This window comes from Euprymna scolopes, chromosome 42 (genome assembly GCF_053919585.1).
Source record: "Euprymna scolopes isolate OS-2025 chromosome 42, ASM5391958v1, whole genome shotgun sequence".
In the NCBI taxonomy this organism is placed as follows: domain Eukaryota; kingdom Metazoa; phylum Mollusca; class Cephalopoda; order Sepiida; family Sepiolidae; genus Euprymna; species Euprymna scolopes.
Window position 1 is genome coordinate 45,585,293 of NC_136523.1, and position 18,657 is coordinate 45,603,949.

At 34.8% G+C, this 18,657-nt stretch overlaps 1 protein-coding gene across 3 annotated transcripts in view; it reads left to right on the top strand.

Moving 5' to 3' along the window:
* Positions 1-17,451, top strand: part of LOC145267075 (CDK2-associated and cullin domain-containing protein 1-like) — a 56,858-nt gene extending 39,407 nt beyond the window's left edge. Inside the window, exons 8-9 of one of the 3 annotated variants that reach the window (XR_013864815.1) lie at positions 6,338-6,511; positions 17,189-17,451. Coding sequence is in view for 1 of the 3 variants with exons in the window: in XM_080123039.1 (XP_079979165.1) it covers positions 6,338-6,381; positions 17,189-17,211 (67 nt within the window). In the remaining 2 variants the exon portion in view is untranslated. The remainder of the gene's footprint in view (positions 1-6,337; positions 6,512-17,188) is intronic. The other 2 variants (XR_013864816.1, XM_080123039.1) reach the window with 2 other exon arrangements.
* Positions 17,452-18,657: the final 1,206 nt, after the last annotated feature.

Consider the following 18,657-nt stretch of genomic DNA (forward strand, 5'->3'; position numbering starts at 1 on the left):
TGGAGCCACCCTTTAATTACCATTGCTCCCAGGTCCACTCTGACCCAGAGTGGTAATACCTGTTAGGGTTCCAACTATGGGTTAAATAGAAAACGACTTAAAAACAACAAATATATTCTATTAAAAATTTTCTTAAATCTTTGGATTCGGCATTAAATAACCCGAAAAGTGTTGATATGCCGTAAAACAAAAACAACCAACCACAGATGCAGACAAAGTTCCTTCTATATAATAATAGAGATAGATATATGCAGATAAACAAGAACTTGTTTACATTGGACTTGAAGACGATCATATTGTAGTCAACTGAAAACATAGGAGATGAGAAAAAATATCAGTACCATCAGTTTTCAATCCAGCACAAAAGGGAAGAGAGTCCAGCATAAGTCACCAGAGCCCGGTCCCGTTTGTGTTGGATTGAAACCAGTGGTACTGATGTTTTTCTACTCTTCTGTAACACACATATAAATAAATATTACATTCTTATATTGATTTATCTTTATAATCGAGCACTTTGTTGCGGTTTTCTCCCACAATCCTTATATATATATATACATATATATATATATATATATATATATATATATATACATATATATAACTACTTAATTTACTCACATAAAATTAATATACGAAAGTATAGATTTATGCGCAAACTTTAAGTATTTACTTCAAAAGTGCTCAATACGTAGGTAGAGCTAGTTAGTAAGTTATAAAATAAGTTATCGCCATATACATTTTATAACTTACTATATGTGTGTGTATGTGTTAACTAGTAAGTTCTTTTACTTTACTCTGTTCATTTCATCTGAAGAGAAAAGTATACATTTTCGAAACTCCGTGAAATAAGGTAAAAAAATTAATTATATTCCCTTTGTTTGAACAGTTTATGATTTAATAAATATAACTTTTTATTCTTCATCTTTTAATGCTCTATCTAGAATATTGAGCATTTTTATCAAGATAGGATCTAATTGATAGTATTAACATTTCTATATTATTTAAATATATATATATATATAATATAAATTATTGAAATAATATTCCAACATAACGGTAAATGAAAAAAGAAAAAACAAAGTTATTTATATATTCATCATGGTTTCATCTTTATTTCAAGACTTTCTCAAGATGATTGATTTGAAGAAGTAACATACAGGTAAAATATTTGAAAATATTTGGTGCGTTTGTGACATGAAAAAAAAAATTTTTTTTTCAAACAAAAACAGTCATTAAAATAAAAAAAAAATGCTATGCAATTATGATGTGACAAGAATACTAAAAAAAAAAACAAAACCAAAAACAAACAAGCAAAAAAAAAGTCATTACATTTCATCAATGCACTATACATTTTGAAATCTAATTGTTATGGTTTGTTTGAAAAAAGAACCCAAAAAACCTGCTTCTCATGCACATCTTTGGGACAATGATCTCTTTTCCTATGTGGAATGGGTTGAGGGAAGGCCCACAGTATATTATGTAGGTATATTGTAGACTGCATAATCAGGTTGACACACCAGTTTTCATCTCAAAGCATCAAAGTTTAGCAACAATAAGCCTGGCCAGTACCAGACGGGTGACCATTTGGAAATACTAGGTGCTGTATAAGTATAGGATGGTGGGATGGAAGATCTTCCACTATCAGGAGCAGTAAGGCGCCTGCTTCCCTCCATTATCCAGTGGGAGACCCTTGAGCAAGGTTGAATACTCTCTTAGCCCCCTGATCAGGGTACATGAAGTCATGACAGGTAGGTGATGGATGAACTGTTGAGCAGTTGATGGTTTCTTTTGGAATTGGTCAACTCTTCATTGTGTTATGCAAATGATACTGATTGAGGTACGATGGCTAAGACTATCAGCTCTGCATGAGCACCGCCCCTATAGCAAGTGATTGCAACCTACTATGACTATACTGTAAAGAACCTGATGGTGAAAAACAGTCTGAATACAGAGGTGACTGGTGAGCCATGATCATTGATGTCTGCGACGGGATACTTAAAGAAGATGTAAAATAAAAATTTGAAAAAAAAAACTTGTTTTTCTCTTAATTTTTATTTTCTGGAAACTGATTGGAGTTGTTTAGAAAAAAAAAAAAAATTTTCCCCACTCTCTTTCCACACACATACAAAGGGGATCACGACCCCCAAGGTTGGGAAACTCATTTTAATTTTTGTTTCCTCGGTGAATGTTGCTTGAAGTCAAGTTACGTCAAGAGCCTGGTCACTATCAGATGGGTGACCATTTTTTATTTTTATACTGACCTTCACCCCAAACAAGGCATATCACCACTTGGACGTAAAGGAGCTACTAATTGGGACGATGCCTAAGAAAGATTAACAAGGTGTTGGTTTACATTACATTTGAACTTCTGCATATTAATACAGTTAGGGAAGCAGGTAGCAGGAAGGGAATTCCAAAGTCTAGCTGTTCGAGGGAAGAAGCTATTAGAGTAGAAAGCCTTCTGGCATTTAGGGACCTCAACAGTGAAGGGGTGTGATTTTGTTGCTAAGCGGGTTTGTCAGGGATATGTATGTCAAGGGGCACAAGTGTAATGAGTTCATCAGAGCATTAAAATACTTGTAAAACAGGTTCAGGGATACAACATTGTGGCGATGGGACAGGGCTTGGAGCATAGTTGACAAAGCGAGATCTATTAGATTGGAGACTCTTTTCTTGACCCTATCCAAGAAGGAAAGACTGGTGGTAGCTGCACCATCCCAGATGTGGCAACAATACTCCATGCATGGGTGAATGGTGGTTTTGTAGAGGTACAGAATACTCTCAGGTGTGAGTAGTCTTCTAGCACGATAGAGGGAGCCCACCTTCCTTGCAGCAGCCTTTGCACTATCCTTAATGTATTTGTTCCAGTTCATATTTCCTGTGAATGTTAAACCGAAAGAGTTTAAAGGAAGAATTCTCAGTTAGGGTGTTATTTGTCATGGATATCGGTGGTTGGAGAGGCATCTTGTAATTGTTAAAGGAGAGCAGCTTAGTCTTACTAGCATTAAATGTTACCATCCATTTACGGTCCCATTTCACTGCAGTCTGGCAGTTATCCTCTAAGCATACAGCTATCCGTTCTTCCTTTGTGCATGTTATAGAGCATTGTATCATCAGCAAATATATCCATCTCAGACACAATATTATCAGGAAGGTTGTAAATGAATACCAGCAATAATAGTACTAGGATCAACCCCTGAGGCACTCCCACATTAATATTATGCTGCTTGGATGAACATTCATCAATGACAACCTGGATAGACCTATTGTCTGAGAAGGATCTAATTATATTTAGTATTCGTCCAGTTATACCATACGATTTATTTTTCATTTGCAGCCCTTCATACCAGACTTTGTCAAAGGTCTTCGCTATATCAAAGGCTACAATCCTGGCTTCGTCCATTTTATCCAGTGCATGGTATATGCGTTCAGAAATGACTGTTAAAATATCTGCAGTAGAACGACATTGCTTAAATCCATACTGTTTGTCAGAGAAAAGATTAGCTTTTGCAAGATGCTGAACTAGTGCTTGATTGATTAAGGTCTCAAAGATTTTAGCGAAGAGGGAGAGGACGATAATTAGGAGAGTCAGACCTTTCACCAGAATTCTTGTATACCGGTACCACAGAGGCCATATTTCAAGTATTAGGGAAGCAAGATTCAGCAAGGTATTTATTGTAGAGCTTGGAAAGTATGGATGTTAGCTCAGCTGAGCATTTAATTAGTATGGCAGGGATGAGGTCATGTCCACATGCCTTGGAGATGTCTAAGTTTTTTATGATATCGTGGGTGTGAGGGGGTGATTTTCGCATCAAGTGTGGTTTCAGTCCGCATAGGGAAATTTGGGGGGGAGTTGTTTGTTGGCTCTAAGGTGGAGTTTAAGGCAAATCACTGGGCAAGCAGTTCCACCTTCTTGGTTGCCATGCATGCAATCTTCTGGCTGTTAGATAGTGGAGGAATTATTGATTGCCCTTTATTCATTACATTATTATAGATTTTCCAGAAATCACAAATTTCTATCTTCTGCGTTCACTGGTTATTTCAGCATGTTTTCTTTTGGCTGAGGAAAAATGGTGGGATCTTTCTATCGATCCGGTAGATATCTCACTGCTAATGCAATTCTCTATCTATATAAGAGCCAGGTACGTCCAAGGATGGAATACTGTTGCCACATTTGGGCAGGAGCCCTAGAAAGGACTTGTCCTGCCTTGATAGAGTTCAAAATAGACTTCGTAGCCTCGTAGGAGATGTCCTTTTCTCTTCCCTGCAACCTCTATCTCACAGAAGAGATGTTGCGAGCTTGTCTCTGCTTTATCGTTATTTTCATGGAAAGTGTTTGACTGAGCTTCAGTCTATGGTCCCCCCTTGCCAAACTTTCACAAGAAACACTCGTCTAGCTGAAAACACTATCAATAATTGCCCCCACTCTTTATCTGTGCCTAAACCTAATCGTAGATTCCATGAACAGAGCTTTTTTCTTAGAAATGCACGCCTGTGGAATTGCCTTCCGTTTTCCTGCTTTCTAGCTGACTACAATATGGTTGTCTTTAAGTCTAACGTAAATAAGTTCTTGATGAGCCATTCCATATAAGTTATCAAATTTACCGAATTTTCATTACTAATGATTATTATATTGTCCAATTTCTACTGTACACTCTTTAACCCTTATCCTTGAGTGGCCTCTTGGCCTTGATAATGTGGTGATGCCTGTGTAAAAAGGGGGGGGGCTATTTCTCGCTTACAATGATTTCTTGCATCTATAGATTTTTGCCTATTTGTATTTGACTTATGATATACGAATCGGCGGAATGAATACTGTCTTTGTGCAATGGCAGCTGCACAATCTGTAGTCAACTATGGGGGCGAGTGGGGCTTGCTATAATACTTCCGTGTGGGGGCATGTGATTTGATGCTTGCCTTACACCATTCAGTTGTCTCATTGACACACTGTTCAACAGGAAGAGAGAAAATATTAGTCTATGGGGAATCTTTGATGTGTTTTCTAATTGCTTCCCAGTCAGCTTTTTTGTAGTACCTTGTCATTTTGAGCAATGACTCCTTACCTTGTGGTTGGGAGATAAGTGCGACGTCTGCTGATACCACTAGGTGGTCTGCATTTTTCAAGTGGACTGTGGGCATTAGTCACACAATCTTCGGGCACTGTGATAAGGAATAGGTCTAGAAGTGAGGAATACCAGAAAGAATTGTGAATTTTATTAAAGAATCCATGGATGACATTGGGAGTAGGGGTCACCTTGTACATTTTTTTTAATTTTAATTTTCTTAGTGGAAACTGATTGGAGTTGGTTAGAAAAAAAAATATTCTCTTGCATTCCACATGCACATAGGATGATGACATCCATCCCCCCACCCCCAAGCCCCCTGATTCGGAAATTCATCTTAATTATTGTTTTGGTCAATGTCGCCTAGAGGACCAAATGAAGACTTACCTTTCAAAAAAAGTTGATTTTTAGAGATATTTGTGTCTTGTGTGAACAAATATCAAAGTTAAATTTGTCATCAGCAAGTAATTTGTACGATATTAAGATCTTCGTATACCCATGTTTTATCAAATTAAAGGTGGCTACCATTATTTTTATTTTTTTTTTTCATTTGTTATATAAGACCCTTAACACGTGCTCCAAGCAATACAACACCCTCCCCATGCTAAGAATTCATCCATCCATCCAGCACGGCTGTAGCCAAGATTGAAATCACCACACGAGTTTGTAGTGTAATTCGAATCTTGTCGGTAGCTGAATACTTGATGCTTCGCCAGGGCTATCAAGGGTATTTTTTTTATCGTGACGCCATCACTAGATGGGGTGCCTACCAGGGCTTAAGAGAGTCCCATCTTCCCTTGAGAGAAGGACACACCGCGGCAGTTTCTGAACCTGGTATTTTACCTTGCAGTACATACAGTGCCTAGCCTTCTCAAATCGTCACTCATCTGGTACTGGCCAGGTTCAATGTTGCTTAACTTCGGTGATCTTGTGAGAACCAGTGTGTCAATATGATTGTGCCGTAACGCTAAGAATGGCGACCAGTTAAAACAATAAGGAATACATTGGATGATGATGGTTTTCATATCATAAGAATTATTTGCCAGTGACAAATTTAACTGTACCAGACATGAATACCTCTAGAAATCAACATTTTAATGGTGAGTTTTCGTTTGGTTCTCTACGTAATATTGACTTTTTTTTTTTTTTTTTTGTTACTCGTATCGCTGAATAAAATTCTAGATAAAATTCTAGTACAGATAAAATTAAATTGGTTTTGTTTCAAGAAACGTTTTCATGCAACATTTATAATTTTCATTTCTGCCTCGTTGTAGCTCAGACTCCAGTCGCAAACGCCGCAGTGAAGAAGAGATCCCAAGTAAGTAGATGTGACTGCCAACCCTCTGATACTGTTTGCTACTACTACGACTCCCTCTGTAACACGACTGTGACTCGACTGTGTGACATGACCAGCATGTCTGTCTCTCTGTCACGAGGTGCGTTCTTTGGTGTGTATTTCCATTCATAATTTATCATTTTAAAAATTTTATTTTATTTTTATTTCTTTTACTTATAATTTATTTTATTATTCAGAATGTCTCCTATATTAAAAAGCAGAAATACAGCAAAATCTTTGATGTACATACTTGTCATACTCCAAAAAACATAAATTGATCAAGTAATTTTTTTTTAATATAAAGAAAATCATTTTTTTAACAATTTTTAGCATATCATATCCATCATAAAACTGATTTTAAAATCTCGGTGGTTCGAATTGAGTTGTCTCCTGTTATTGAATATTTCATATCAAAACACGTTTCACTTCATTATAAAATTTGATTTTCTTAGTAAAAAATACTATTTGATCAATTTATGTGATTTTTGGAATGTGACATTCTCATTCTGTGACAGGTATGCATGCCATAAAGATTTTTTGTTTTTTAATTAGGCTGAATTCTGGACTGCCACCATTTTTTTTTTTAATTATATTTTGTTTTCTAATGAACCAAATTATTATTTTTCAAGATAAAAAAATTGCTTGAAAATTTTAAAGGAATTTCGAAGCATTTAAACTGCCAAATAAGAAAGTCATTAAACGTTTTGCAGTTTATATTGACCCAATAATATTATAAATAGAAATAGATTGATAGAGTTCAAAATAGACTTCGTAGCCTCGTAGGAGATATCCTTTTCTCTTCCCTGCAACCTCTATCTCACAGAAGAGATGTTGCAAGTTTATCTCTGCTGTGTCATTTTCATGAAAAGTGTTCGACTGAGCTTCAGTCTATGGTACCCCCTTGCCAAACTTTCACAAGAAACACTCGTTTAGCTGAAAACACTATCAATAATCACTCCCCCACCCCGACTCGTTATCTGTTCCTAAACCTTAATGTAGATTCCATGAACAAAGCTTCTTTCTTAGAACTGTACGCCTGTGGAATTGTCTTCCGCTTGCCTGCTTTCCAGCTTACTACAATATGGTTGTCTTCAAGTCTAACGTAAACAAGTTCTTGAGCCGTTCCACTTGTTAACAAATTTTCCAAATTTCCATTACTAACGATTACTATATTGTCCAATTTCTATTGTACACTCTTTAACCCTTATCCTCGAGTGGCCTCTTGGCCTTGATAAGTGGTGATGCCTATGGAAAAAAAAAAAAATTAAAACATTACCTTAACAGCAATAATAGTTTTATAATCATTAATTTCAGACAATAATTCAATGATCAAACAAACCTACGATAAAGTAAACTTAAATTTTGAAACACTGTTCCAATAATTTTTTAAATAAGATTTTAGATTTACAAAATTATTAATCTGTATAATTATAAAACTCTTGTTTGTTTTCTTGCATCTTCGGCGATCGTGTGATGTTTCGTGACATGTTTTCCGCGATACTACTCTGATTTTAACAAATATCACGCCTTTTATGTTTAGTAGGTTTTCTGTGATTCCCCGAATTCGGTGACTAGTCGGTACTAGATATTTGTCTGGAAACTTAAAAATCTTTTGAATTTCTGGTCTGGTAGATCATGTCTGTGCCCCAGTATCTATTCCAGAAGTCAATGAATATTACCCAGTCACCATTACTTGAGTTTGGTTCTATGGTAGGTCTGTTGGGTCTCCTTGTAAGTGGCTTGCTGGACTGTCCTCCGTCTCTTTGCAGGGTGATGTTCTCTTGCAAGGATCCGTTGAAGTAATGTCTGCTGTGTTTGTTCGTCCATATTCCAACATTGTTTGTAGCAGGTTTTCTATATCGGCGACGCCATGTAAAGTGTCGGCAAAACGACATATATTTGAAAGCACACCCATTGCTCATCCGTCTTGTTTAAGTAGCCTGCTCTCGCCTCTCATGCAAGCGGGTGAATCTACTTCTATGGGGGGGGGTGACGCCAAGACCATTCCAGTCTTGTAACTGTGCGTCTTGGTTTTGATTCCACCTCTAGAAATATGAGGGAAAGGATATGCTTGGGTGATTTTTTTTTTTTTTTTTTTTTTTTTTTTTTTTCCAATAAATTTGCTAAACCCAATTTTAACTTTTTAATTCATCACTCGCATGAAGATGACTCATAGAAGTCGAAAATGTTCACAATTACACAGAATTTCTTTTTGCACTTGAACAGAACGTTCGAACAATAACCTTTTTTTTTTCTTTTTTTTTTTAACAAGAATTACCACTTATCAAAGAGGCCACTCGAGGATAAAAGTTAATGGGTATACATTAGTCAATGTGATTTTAGCGTAGTAAACATAAGTAGTGGAATTTTGTAAATTGGATTACTTAGGGGGACGGTTCATCAAGAACTGCCAAATGAAAAAAAAGAAAACCGATCGCAAGAGAAACAAACAGGAATTATCCCTGCCATTCAATGAATTATGCAGGAGAGAAAAATGCTTGCTCCTAGTGCACCGCGATAAGTCCCCAACTAGAGCAGGCAATTAGTTGATTTGATTTTTAAAAAATGGGTGATTTCGATAAAACATTTGTCTATCATTATTAAATTTTGGGTAACATCAAGTAATCCCGCTAGTATATATATATATATATATATATACATATATAATATAGTAATTTATAAAATATATATGGCGATTAAGCTATTTTTTAAAAAAATATTTAAATAATTTATTTCTCTTTCTCTGGCTGTATGTAACTTTTTGTCCCTGTTGTGACGTCACCCACGTGACTCAAACACATGCTTCTCTTGTCACATTGCAAACACTAGTCTTAGTCCTCGTCACGTTTGTCTTTTATTGTCTCTGCTGTGACATGACATTGCAGTCAGCTTGGTCATTTGCATATGTTAGCTGCTGCTGTTCGCATCAGCAGCTCTGTTATAGACAAACAAAAAAGTAATATTTAAATAAAAAAAATAAAAAATTAAAAACAGTTTTAGTATATTACAAGTATACAGATCAGTGGAAAATTCAATTTTAATAGATTTAGTTAAATGTTATTTGATGTCTTTTTTATTATTTTTTTTATTTTTCAGCTGTTAATTATACTGCATGATTACCAATTTTTATTTTGCCTCATTTTCTTTTCTTTTTTTTTCTTTTTTTTTGTAAAAAAATCATCTCATTATTAATGGTTGACCGACAAATGCTTGACATTGTACAAAACATTTCACAAAGTGACACACTATTCAGCATCTTTTTCTCCTTCAATTAATAAAATGTAACATGAATATTAAATTAAGTTATTTTTAGTTTGTGCATATGTTTTCTCTTTGTTTGCTTACATCGACGAGTCAGTTTATGTAACCATGTCAGAATCATTGTACGATTCCCAGTTAGTTGTAAAGAAAGAAACCACGACTTGTTGATGTAAGCCAAAAAAATTGTATAAGAAGTGTATAGACGAGGTGCCTTCAATAAGTTTCCAGACTTTTTTCGTATGGGCACTTTTATTGATAGTACACACATGAAACTCTAGTCTCCTTCGAAGTAATCTCCTCTGGCTGCAATGCACTTGTATCATTCCAACAACTTCTGGAAGTCCTCTCGTGTGAGCATATCAAGGCCCTCGTTACAGCCTCTTTTATCTCCTCACAACGACAGCCTCTGAAGTTTTCCGTGAGATTAGGGAATAACCAAAAGTCATAAGGAGCAAGGTCTGCACAATAAGGAGGGTGAGGAACTGTTTATATGCCCATCTTGGTCAAATAGTCTGTGACAAGAATGAAGTTGTGGACTGGTGCATTCATGCACATCTTCCGCATCTTCAGTTCCTTGCGAATAATTGTGTTTACAGTTCCCACACTGACATCTTGAGTTAGCATCACTTGGAGAAGGTGCACCATTCCTTGTGGGTTATCTTAGGAGATCTTATTTGGGCCGTTAATACTATGTGATTTTGAGTATTTAGTCAGGGTTTTACTTATAGGGAAAAGTATTCTCATGCAAGGTTACCCTGACAATAACCTGAACAGAGATACCTTAGACTCTCAAGAATAGTGTCTAGTAGGCATTCTATATATGTGTGTGTGTATATATAAATCTGTGTACATGAACGTGCACACATGTGTATATAGGTGTTTATATAAACTGTTTTATTTTACTTCAGTCGAAGTTCTCAGAAATCAAGGGGCCCACAACCTGAGGCTAACACTTGAAATCTATATGAGATACATAGATATTCGAATGTGCCATTAAAGTTCTTTATCTCTCAAACACTGAGCTAGTAAAGAAGTTGATAACATAAATTTCCTCTCCCCAATTAACCATTTTCATATGTTGTAGTATATCTTTCATTTTGGTTTCTTGGTCTTACTGGATTCCAGGACAAGAAATTATCTAGTCTGGTGGGGTATCCAGCTTTGTGCTATTACTTGAGGTAATATCACTTGGAGAAGGTGCACCATTCCTCGTAAAAGCTAATATGGGTTAGCCATAGTGAGGAGATCTTATTTGGGCAGCGAATACTATGTGATTTTGAATATTTGGTCGGGGTTTACTTCTGTGGAAAAAGTATCCTCATGCCAGGTTGTTCTGACAAACCCCTGTACAGAGAGACCTTAGACACTCGAGGATAATGTCTAAACCTGTGTATATGAATGTGTGTCTATATATATGTGTGTGTGAACATGTGTGGCACAGTATGTTTTGCTAGTGCATGTGGATGGCAGGCGTGAGGTTGTTAGATACTTAACCAAGAGAGAGGGGAGGGCACAGACAGCTGAAAATATCTTTGGCCAGAGTCAGACCATCCGAGATATCCTCTTTGTTTGAAAAACTGCCTCATTTGGTGGAAAAGAGGTTTTCATAGATGGGTTCCAGTTAAAATCCCTATGAATAGAGACAGTCCTAGATATTATTTTCAGTAACTGTCTGGAGCAGTCCACCTCTGGGCGGATGAATCGTAACCACTAACAAAGGGGCAGAACCAGTCAAGAGTGAAGAGATCCCAGGAGAATGGAAGGGAGAGCTAGTCCTCCCTCCCTCGAAGAGTGGGAGGAAGAGTTGGATTTGTATGCTTGGAGGGGTAGTTGATTTTCCAGAAAGCTGCCTGACAAGAAAAAAAAAAAAAAATGGAAAAAAATTATATCAGGTCGGTGCAAAAGTTTTTGCCGGTTTGTAGATGGGGCATTTCCAACCATTATAATTTATTTTCTGTATATTGTTATTACTTAAACATATCGCCATGATTAATTTATAACTTTTTCTTTCAGATTATTAAAGAATCATTCATATTTTTCTGCAATATTCTCACCCATGTCGATTCAAAAACTTCTTTTGTTAACAAAAAGAATCATCTTCCATCATGATAATGCCATTTGCCATTGCGTCCATCACCAAACCGGAAGTGGCGAAGGTTTAAATTAAGGCTAGTCAATCGAAAAGAGGGAATGACTTTCGAAAATATCGGCGAGAAGCGCAGCACTCCCTCCTTGTAGAAAAGTGGCGAAGGTTTAAATTAAGGCTAGTCAATCGAAAAGAGGGGGTGACTTTTGAAAATATCAGCGAGAAGCGCAGCACTCCCTCCTTGTAGAAAAGTGCCCAGTTGAGGGTGAAGGAATTAATGTTTTTAGCTAATTTTTCGATATTTGTCGTCCAAAGGGTCGAACTTCAAAATGATACCACTCTCATCTGTCGAAAGTTTTAGGCAGACATACATACATTTAAATAGGTATCCCAAACCAAAATTTTATTTTCATTATATCTAAAAAAAAATTAATGTGGTCATATCGATTTTTGTAAACCATAAACAAAAGTACCAAATTTATTTTGGTAGCTCAATTAGCCATCAAGTTATGATCATTCAAAGTTTGTCGGAAAGTTGAAAATTTGCTATCATGGTGCAGACGCCAAATTTCATAGTATATAACTAAAAATGTAAGCTACTAACAAGTGAAAAATCCTTATAAATGTAATGTCATCTTGTAGGAAATGAAAATTAATATTAATGAAAGCAGTAATTAGATGAAGCCAACCTAAACACTAGGCAAAATCCCACTACCAACAAGAAAAAAGTGCAAATATGACACGGAAATGCAACTTTGTTCATATCAATTTCATTTCAATAGCTAATGTATTGAATCTTCTTATAATTCAAAGCACATTAGAGATCAAGATAATTTTTCTTTTAATTATAAAGTGATAAAACCACTCAATTATGGACCATGTAAAAGCAGTCAAACAGACAATTTGGTAAAAAGGGCAAAAGAGGGTTAAAAAAAATGATTCAAAAGCATATGTTACTGAAATTGCTGTAAAAATGTAACTATTGGAGGTAGAAGCTTAAAACTTTGCAACTTTACTAATTTTTGGGTGAGGAATTAAAAAAAAATGTTTGCCTTGTTTCTAATAACAAAACTTTTTGCCACAGAAATATTTTTACTTTGGGGAATTTAAACTCGCCAATAAAAGGCTGACAACAATAAGATTTAGAAATTTGTTATACAAAAAGTCACAAGTCATTTTTTTCAAGCATTGAAAAACTTTCAACTTAAAAGACAAGTAAACAAGATATTTTATAGGCAGAGGTCTTACTACAATTCCTTTCTTTATTGATTTTCTCTCAGAATTCTTTCATAAGCTTCTGCTATGGTAGATATATCAAGAACACTCCAAATCCTACGATCACTTGAAACTGGCATTACCTCAAAACCCCATCTGTAAACAAATGCTGACTCTACCTGTGCAATGTCATCTGACAAAGGCCATGAAAAAAAATCTTTTCTATGGTTTGCGATAAAAATTTTATTACAGCACTGGATGCAGATATAACCTCCATGACTTGGTCAATCGTAAAAGTTGGTGTCATAGTAGACAGCAACCCATTGTCCTTGATGCTCATAACTGAAGATATCCTGAGATGGTTCTTCATCACAACTGCAGAAATTATCTGAATGTTCAGCAGATTCACTAAGGAACTTTTTTTTATTGCTTTGGGGGTGAAAATAAATCAACTGGATTTCTTCTCAAGTAGTCAGAGAAAGCAGCTTCCAGTTGAACTTTATTTCCACTAGTGTTGATTTTGACACCTAACACAACCTTGAGATATCTCCGTTCAAGTTTATCAAAAACACTTGATAGAACATATAGGTCTCAGGGGTACTTCTACAGTTTATTGCCGAAAATGGAGATGCCATTTTTTTTTTCGTGCACCTGTCATTAAAATCCGAGGGAGAAATCAGTATTTTAAACTATGACTGAAGCATGAAATAAAAAACAAAAAAATTAAACTAGATAATGATTTTTCGGTTTCATTTTAACTTGTTGTTGGCCCTTTAAAGTTGCTTTAATTAAAAAAATGTTTCATTAAAATTATTTATTTGTTCAAAAAAAAAAAAAAACTATTTTATAAAAGTCCAATGTTGCTTTCATTACAAAATTGTTTTATTAAAATTATATTTTCTTACGCAAACTTTTCAATAAATGTTTTTACAATTACATTTTGATACAGTAAATGTTTTGGTTTTTGAATGGCGCTCGCCCAGTTTAGACAATTGTGAATATGTCATTTTCTGTTTTTTAAAATAAAAATATATATACGTTTCATGAAAAGCTTTTCTGTTTTCAGTGATTAAATCGAAACATTTTCAATTAAACAAGTACCCAGATATATGTTTTCTTTCACTTTTTTTATTTACATTTTTTCATAGTTATTTCCGGAAGTAATTAATATCTAGTTTAATTTTTTTTTGTTATTTATTTCTAACTTCGACCATAGTTTAAAATACTAATTTCTCCCTCGGATTTTAACGACAGGTGCGCGAAAAAAAAATGGCGTCTCCATTTTCGGCGAATAACTGTACAAGTACCGTCTCGGGAATTATTAAATAAACAAAAATATGATTTTTACAGTGAAATTAATTTTTTCATTTACGCGCCACGTGCACATAACTCAACTATATTTTCAGTTCTTATTTTTTAAGTAATATACAGTGTAAATAAAAAATAATTTAACAAAATCTTCAAATTTATAAAAATTGCCCGATAGAACATAAACAAAAAAAATGTACATTTTTATGTGAAATTAATTTTTTTATTTACACATGACTTGTTGCACGTAACTTTAAACTTAGCTATATTTTGTTGATTTATTTTTAAAGTAATGTAAATGTACAGTCTAATAAAAAATAATTTAAAAAAATGTTAGATCTATCAAAAACGCCCGACAGAACATAAGAGAATTAAATAAGTAAACAAAAAAATGAGGCACATTTTTTAAAATGAAAAAAAAAAAAAATTTCCGTCAGTCACGCGCAAATAAATGTTTTTTTTTTTGGTTTAAAATGTACCCAGTTTAATTTTTAAAAGATAACTTAACAATATTGAAGTTTATCATGGCTACCGAGAGTATAACTTTCTATAACTTTTAAATAAACAAAAACTTGCCTAAGAACTGTGATATTAGTGAAACAAGTTTGTTTATGTTTTTGTTTAGTCATGTGGCTCGATCATGCTGACAGTTGATTTTCGTAATGATACTTTTTACTTCGGTCACTTGGCATTAAGTTGTAAATTTCGATATGTAGGTACACTCACTTTTTTTAGTGGCGCTCCTTGATTTATGAGCGTAGTAATATGACACCAACAGATTATTAAAGAGGAGATATTTCTCTACAAAATGGTGCCATTTTCGGAATTTTTTCAATTGAATTTCTTTCATATTTCTTTCACTGAAGTTTTAAAACAGGATTTTTTTTTATAAAAAACAAGTTAAAACCCTTTTTTAACCTCACCCTATTGATAAGTGACCTTTTTTCTTTAAAATGGTACTATTTTTTTATACGTAGAGACTCACAATATCGCGCTCACCAAATTTGAAAAACACCAACATTTTTTTTTGTGTAAAAAAAATAAAGCTGCATTCACCAAAATTAGTGACATAACTTGAAGTAACCTGGAAAAAAAACTATTAAAGACACAAGAAAAAGAATTATATATCTATTAATCAAAAAGATTAAATTTTATTTAAATCCAAACTTTATCAAAATAACTCAAACGAGATATTTCAAGTTGATGTTAAGGGAAATTAACTTTATTTACCAGTTTTCGCATCCTAAACTAGGCTAGTTTGGGATACCTAATTTAAACAGACAGGTGAGATTTATATTATAGACTAGCTTGGGTGCCTGGCGTTGCCTGGGTATTTGGAGGTGTGTTGAGCAAAAAAAAACAGTTGTAGCAGACAAGCAGGCTCGAACCCATGACACTAAGGCGGAAAAGAAAGTGGTGGTGTGTGTAAAGGTGTTAGTTGAGAAAAAAAAGGAGGAAAATTGCGAGCGTAAAAAAAAAAAAAAAAAAAAAAAAATGTTTTTTAAATAAGAGTAGTAAGTAGGCTCATATCCGTATCCTGCCAGAAGAAAAAGAGGCGAAAAAAAAAAAACTGTCTTACCAAGTGTGCTCACTGTGGTTGTGACATTACAGCCGGTCAAAATAACGCCTTTTATGCGACGTCATGGAAGCAAGGGTTGAATGACTTGCAAAAAATGTCAGTGAAAAAACCCGACCCTCCTGTACAAAAGTGCCTATTTGAGAGTGAAAGAATTAAAGTTTTGGGCCAATTTGCAATATTTGTCATCCGAAGGGTTGAGCTTCAAATTGATACCGATCTCGTGAAAATCTGTTGCCTCTGTCTAAAGTTTTAGGCCGACATACATACATACATACATACATTTAAACAGATTTTTGCCCTTTACATTATAGATTACCTTTACTCCTGATCTGAAATGGAACACGTACATCAAGTCTGTTGCCAAGGTCGCTGGAAAGATAGTGGGATCCTTCTACCGTTCCAGAAGATATCTCACTACTGATGCAATTCTCTATCTATATAAAAGCCAAGTACGTCCAAGGAGGAATACTGTTGCCATATCTGGGCAGGAGCTGCTAAAAACAGCCTATCCTGCCTTGACAGAGTACAAAATAGACTTCGTGGCTTAGTGGGGGATGCCCTTTTCTCTACCCTGCAACCTCTCTCCCACAGAAGAGACGTTGCGAGCCTATCCTTGTTTTATCGTTATTTCCATGGCAGGTGCTCGTCTGAACTCCAATCTCTGATCCCCCCTCGCCAATCTTTCACGAAAAACACCCGTCTAGCTGAATCCACTGAAAAATTTCCCCCACTCTTTATCTGTGCCTAAATCAAAACGTGGATTCCATGAACAAAGCTTCTTTCTTAGAACTGCATGCCTGCGGAACTCTGTTCCGTCTGCCTGCTTCCCACCGGACTACAACTTGGATGTGTTCAAGTCCAACATTAACAAATTCCTAATGAACCGCTCCCTTAAGTAAACACTTCATCAAATCTCCACACTAACATAATGTACTTGCAATAACCCTTATCCCTGAGTGGCTTCCGGGCCTTGATAAGTGGTGATCACTGTGTAAAAAAAAAAAAAAAAAAAAAGAACATTTGGCCCTAGGTTAACATCATGAAAGGAGATTGAACATAAGTTAGTCATATTTCACATCAAAACTTAAAGCATTTATAAACTCATTGAGAGATTGAATCAAGTTATAGAGAGCAAAGGTTGTTATTGTTATGAATAAAGAATCTCAAAAGCATGTCATTTTTTTTTCACTTTAAAGGTGAAATTATAAATCGGCAAAAACTTTTGCACCGACCTAGTAACATGTTTAAAAAAAAAAAAAAAAAAAAAAAAAAAGTTCATTGTGTGCATTAATATTTTTGGATATTTGCTAATTTTTGTTTTTATTTTTTTTTTAACGCAGGGTGTGGTCAACCTTCTCATTGAAAGCTGTCTCTATTCACAATGTTCCTGACGGCCGTAGTAGTTGTTCTTTTCTTTTTAACTTTTAAAAAACAAAAAGTAAAAAAAAAAGATTTTTTTTTTTTTTCAAACACGAGTTACTCAAGAACTGTTCAACATCTTTGCTGTAACTTCCTACTTAGTCTTTGACAAAAACTACCCTTCCGAGAAAAAAAAAAAAAAAATTGTCGAAACAGTCCAATAAAAAAAAAAAAAAAAACATAACATCTGTTACAAATTACCACCGCCACCATTAACATTGCTGTAACAGTTATGACCCACTTTTATCTATTTTAATCAGTCGGCAGTCTACCTGATGAGAGGAGATTAGACGCAGATGTGGGTTCAATGAAAAAAAATAGTTGATTGCTTGAAGGTTTTTTTAGTGTTTGCTCAGAATTTCCCTAAAATCAACAATAAAGAAAAATCTGTATTGATGTATGGAGCTGCGATGGAAAGAAAATATCGAATTCCAAAAATTATGTAAATTGATCAAATATTTTTATCTTTATAAAGGAAATCATCTTTAAGCAAATTTGATTTTTTTTTTTTTTTTTTTTTCTAATGTTCCCCCCCCCTTCTCATGTTAAGAATAGTTTTCTAAAACCTCACAAGTTTGAATTGTCTAGAGTTTTCTCCCTTACTCCTTCAGCTTATTTTTAAGATGTCATCGCAGATAGCGTCGCTATTTGCTTTAATCACAAAATTTGATTTTCTTATTGGAAAATAAAACTACTTGATTAATTTATGTGATTTTTTTTTTTTTTCCATCACAAGTATGTATATCATACAGAGTTTTCTTTATTTTTGTTTTTTAATATAGGGGGAATTCTAGACAAGCAGTTTCAATCGCATCCTCCACCCCCACCTCCCCTCCAAATCAGTTACGATCTGTTCAGCATCAAAACTTAGTCTGACAGCAAAAAACCTGACAACGTTAAGAAAATAACATAAACATCTCCGTTATGAATTACCACCGCCATTAACATTTTTGTAACGGATATGACCCACACAACATACTCACATCTATTTTAATCAGTCAGCAGTGTTGATGAATGAAGACAGAGCGTAGGTATGAGTCTGACAGGAAAAAAATATTTGACCACCTGATCCAAATAAAAAAACAAAAAAATTTTTTTTTTTTTCATAGATCCTTTACTCAAGGTCTGTTCGGCATCACTGCTGCACCTCTATTTAATCTGACAAAAACCTCCCAACATAACATAAAAATAAGACAAAAAACATCTCTTGAAAATTACCAACAACAACGTTGTTTATTTATTGATTTGCAGACTGTTATCCTCATCTTCATAGTTGTTGTTGTTTCACCACGTTTCGGCCGACTATTCCTCTGGTATTCTTCGGGTGGTTGTTAACCGTGATGGGATAGGAATGCTGAGTCTCTCAACTGTATCCTGAGTAAGTACTGCC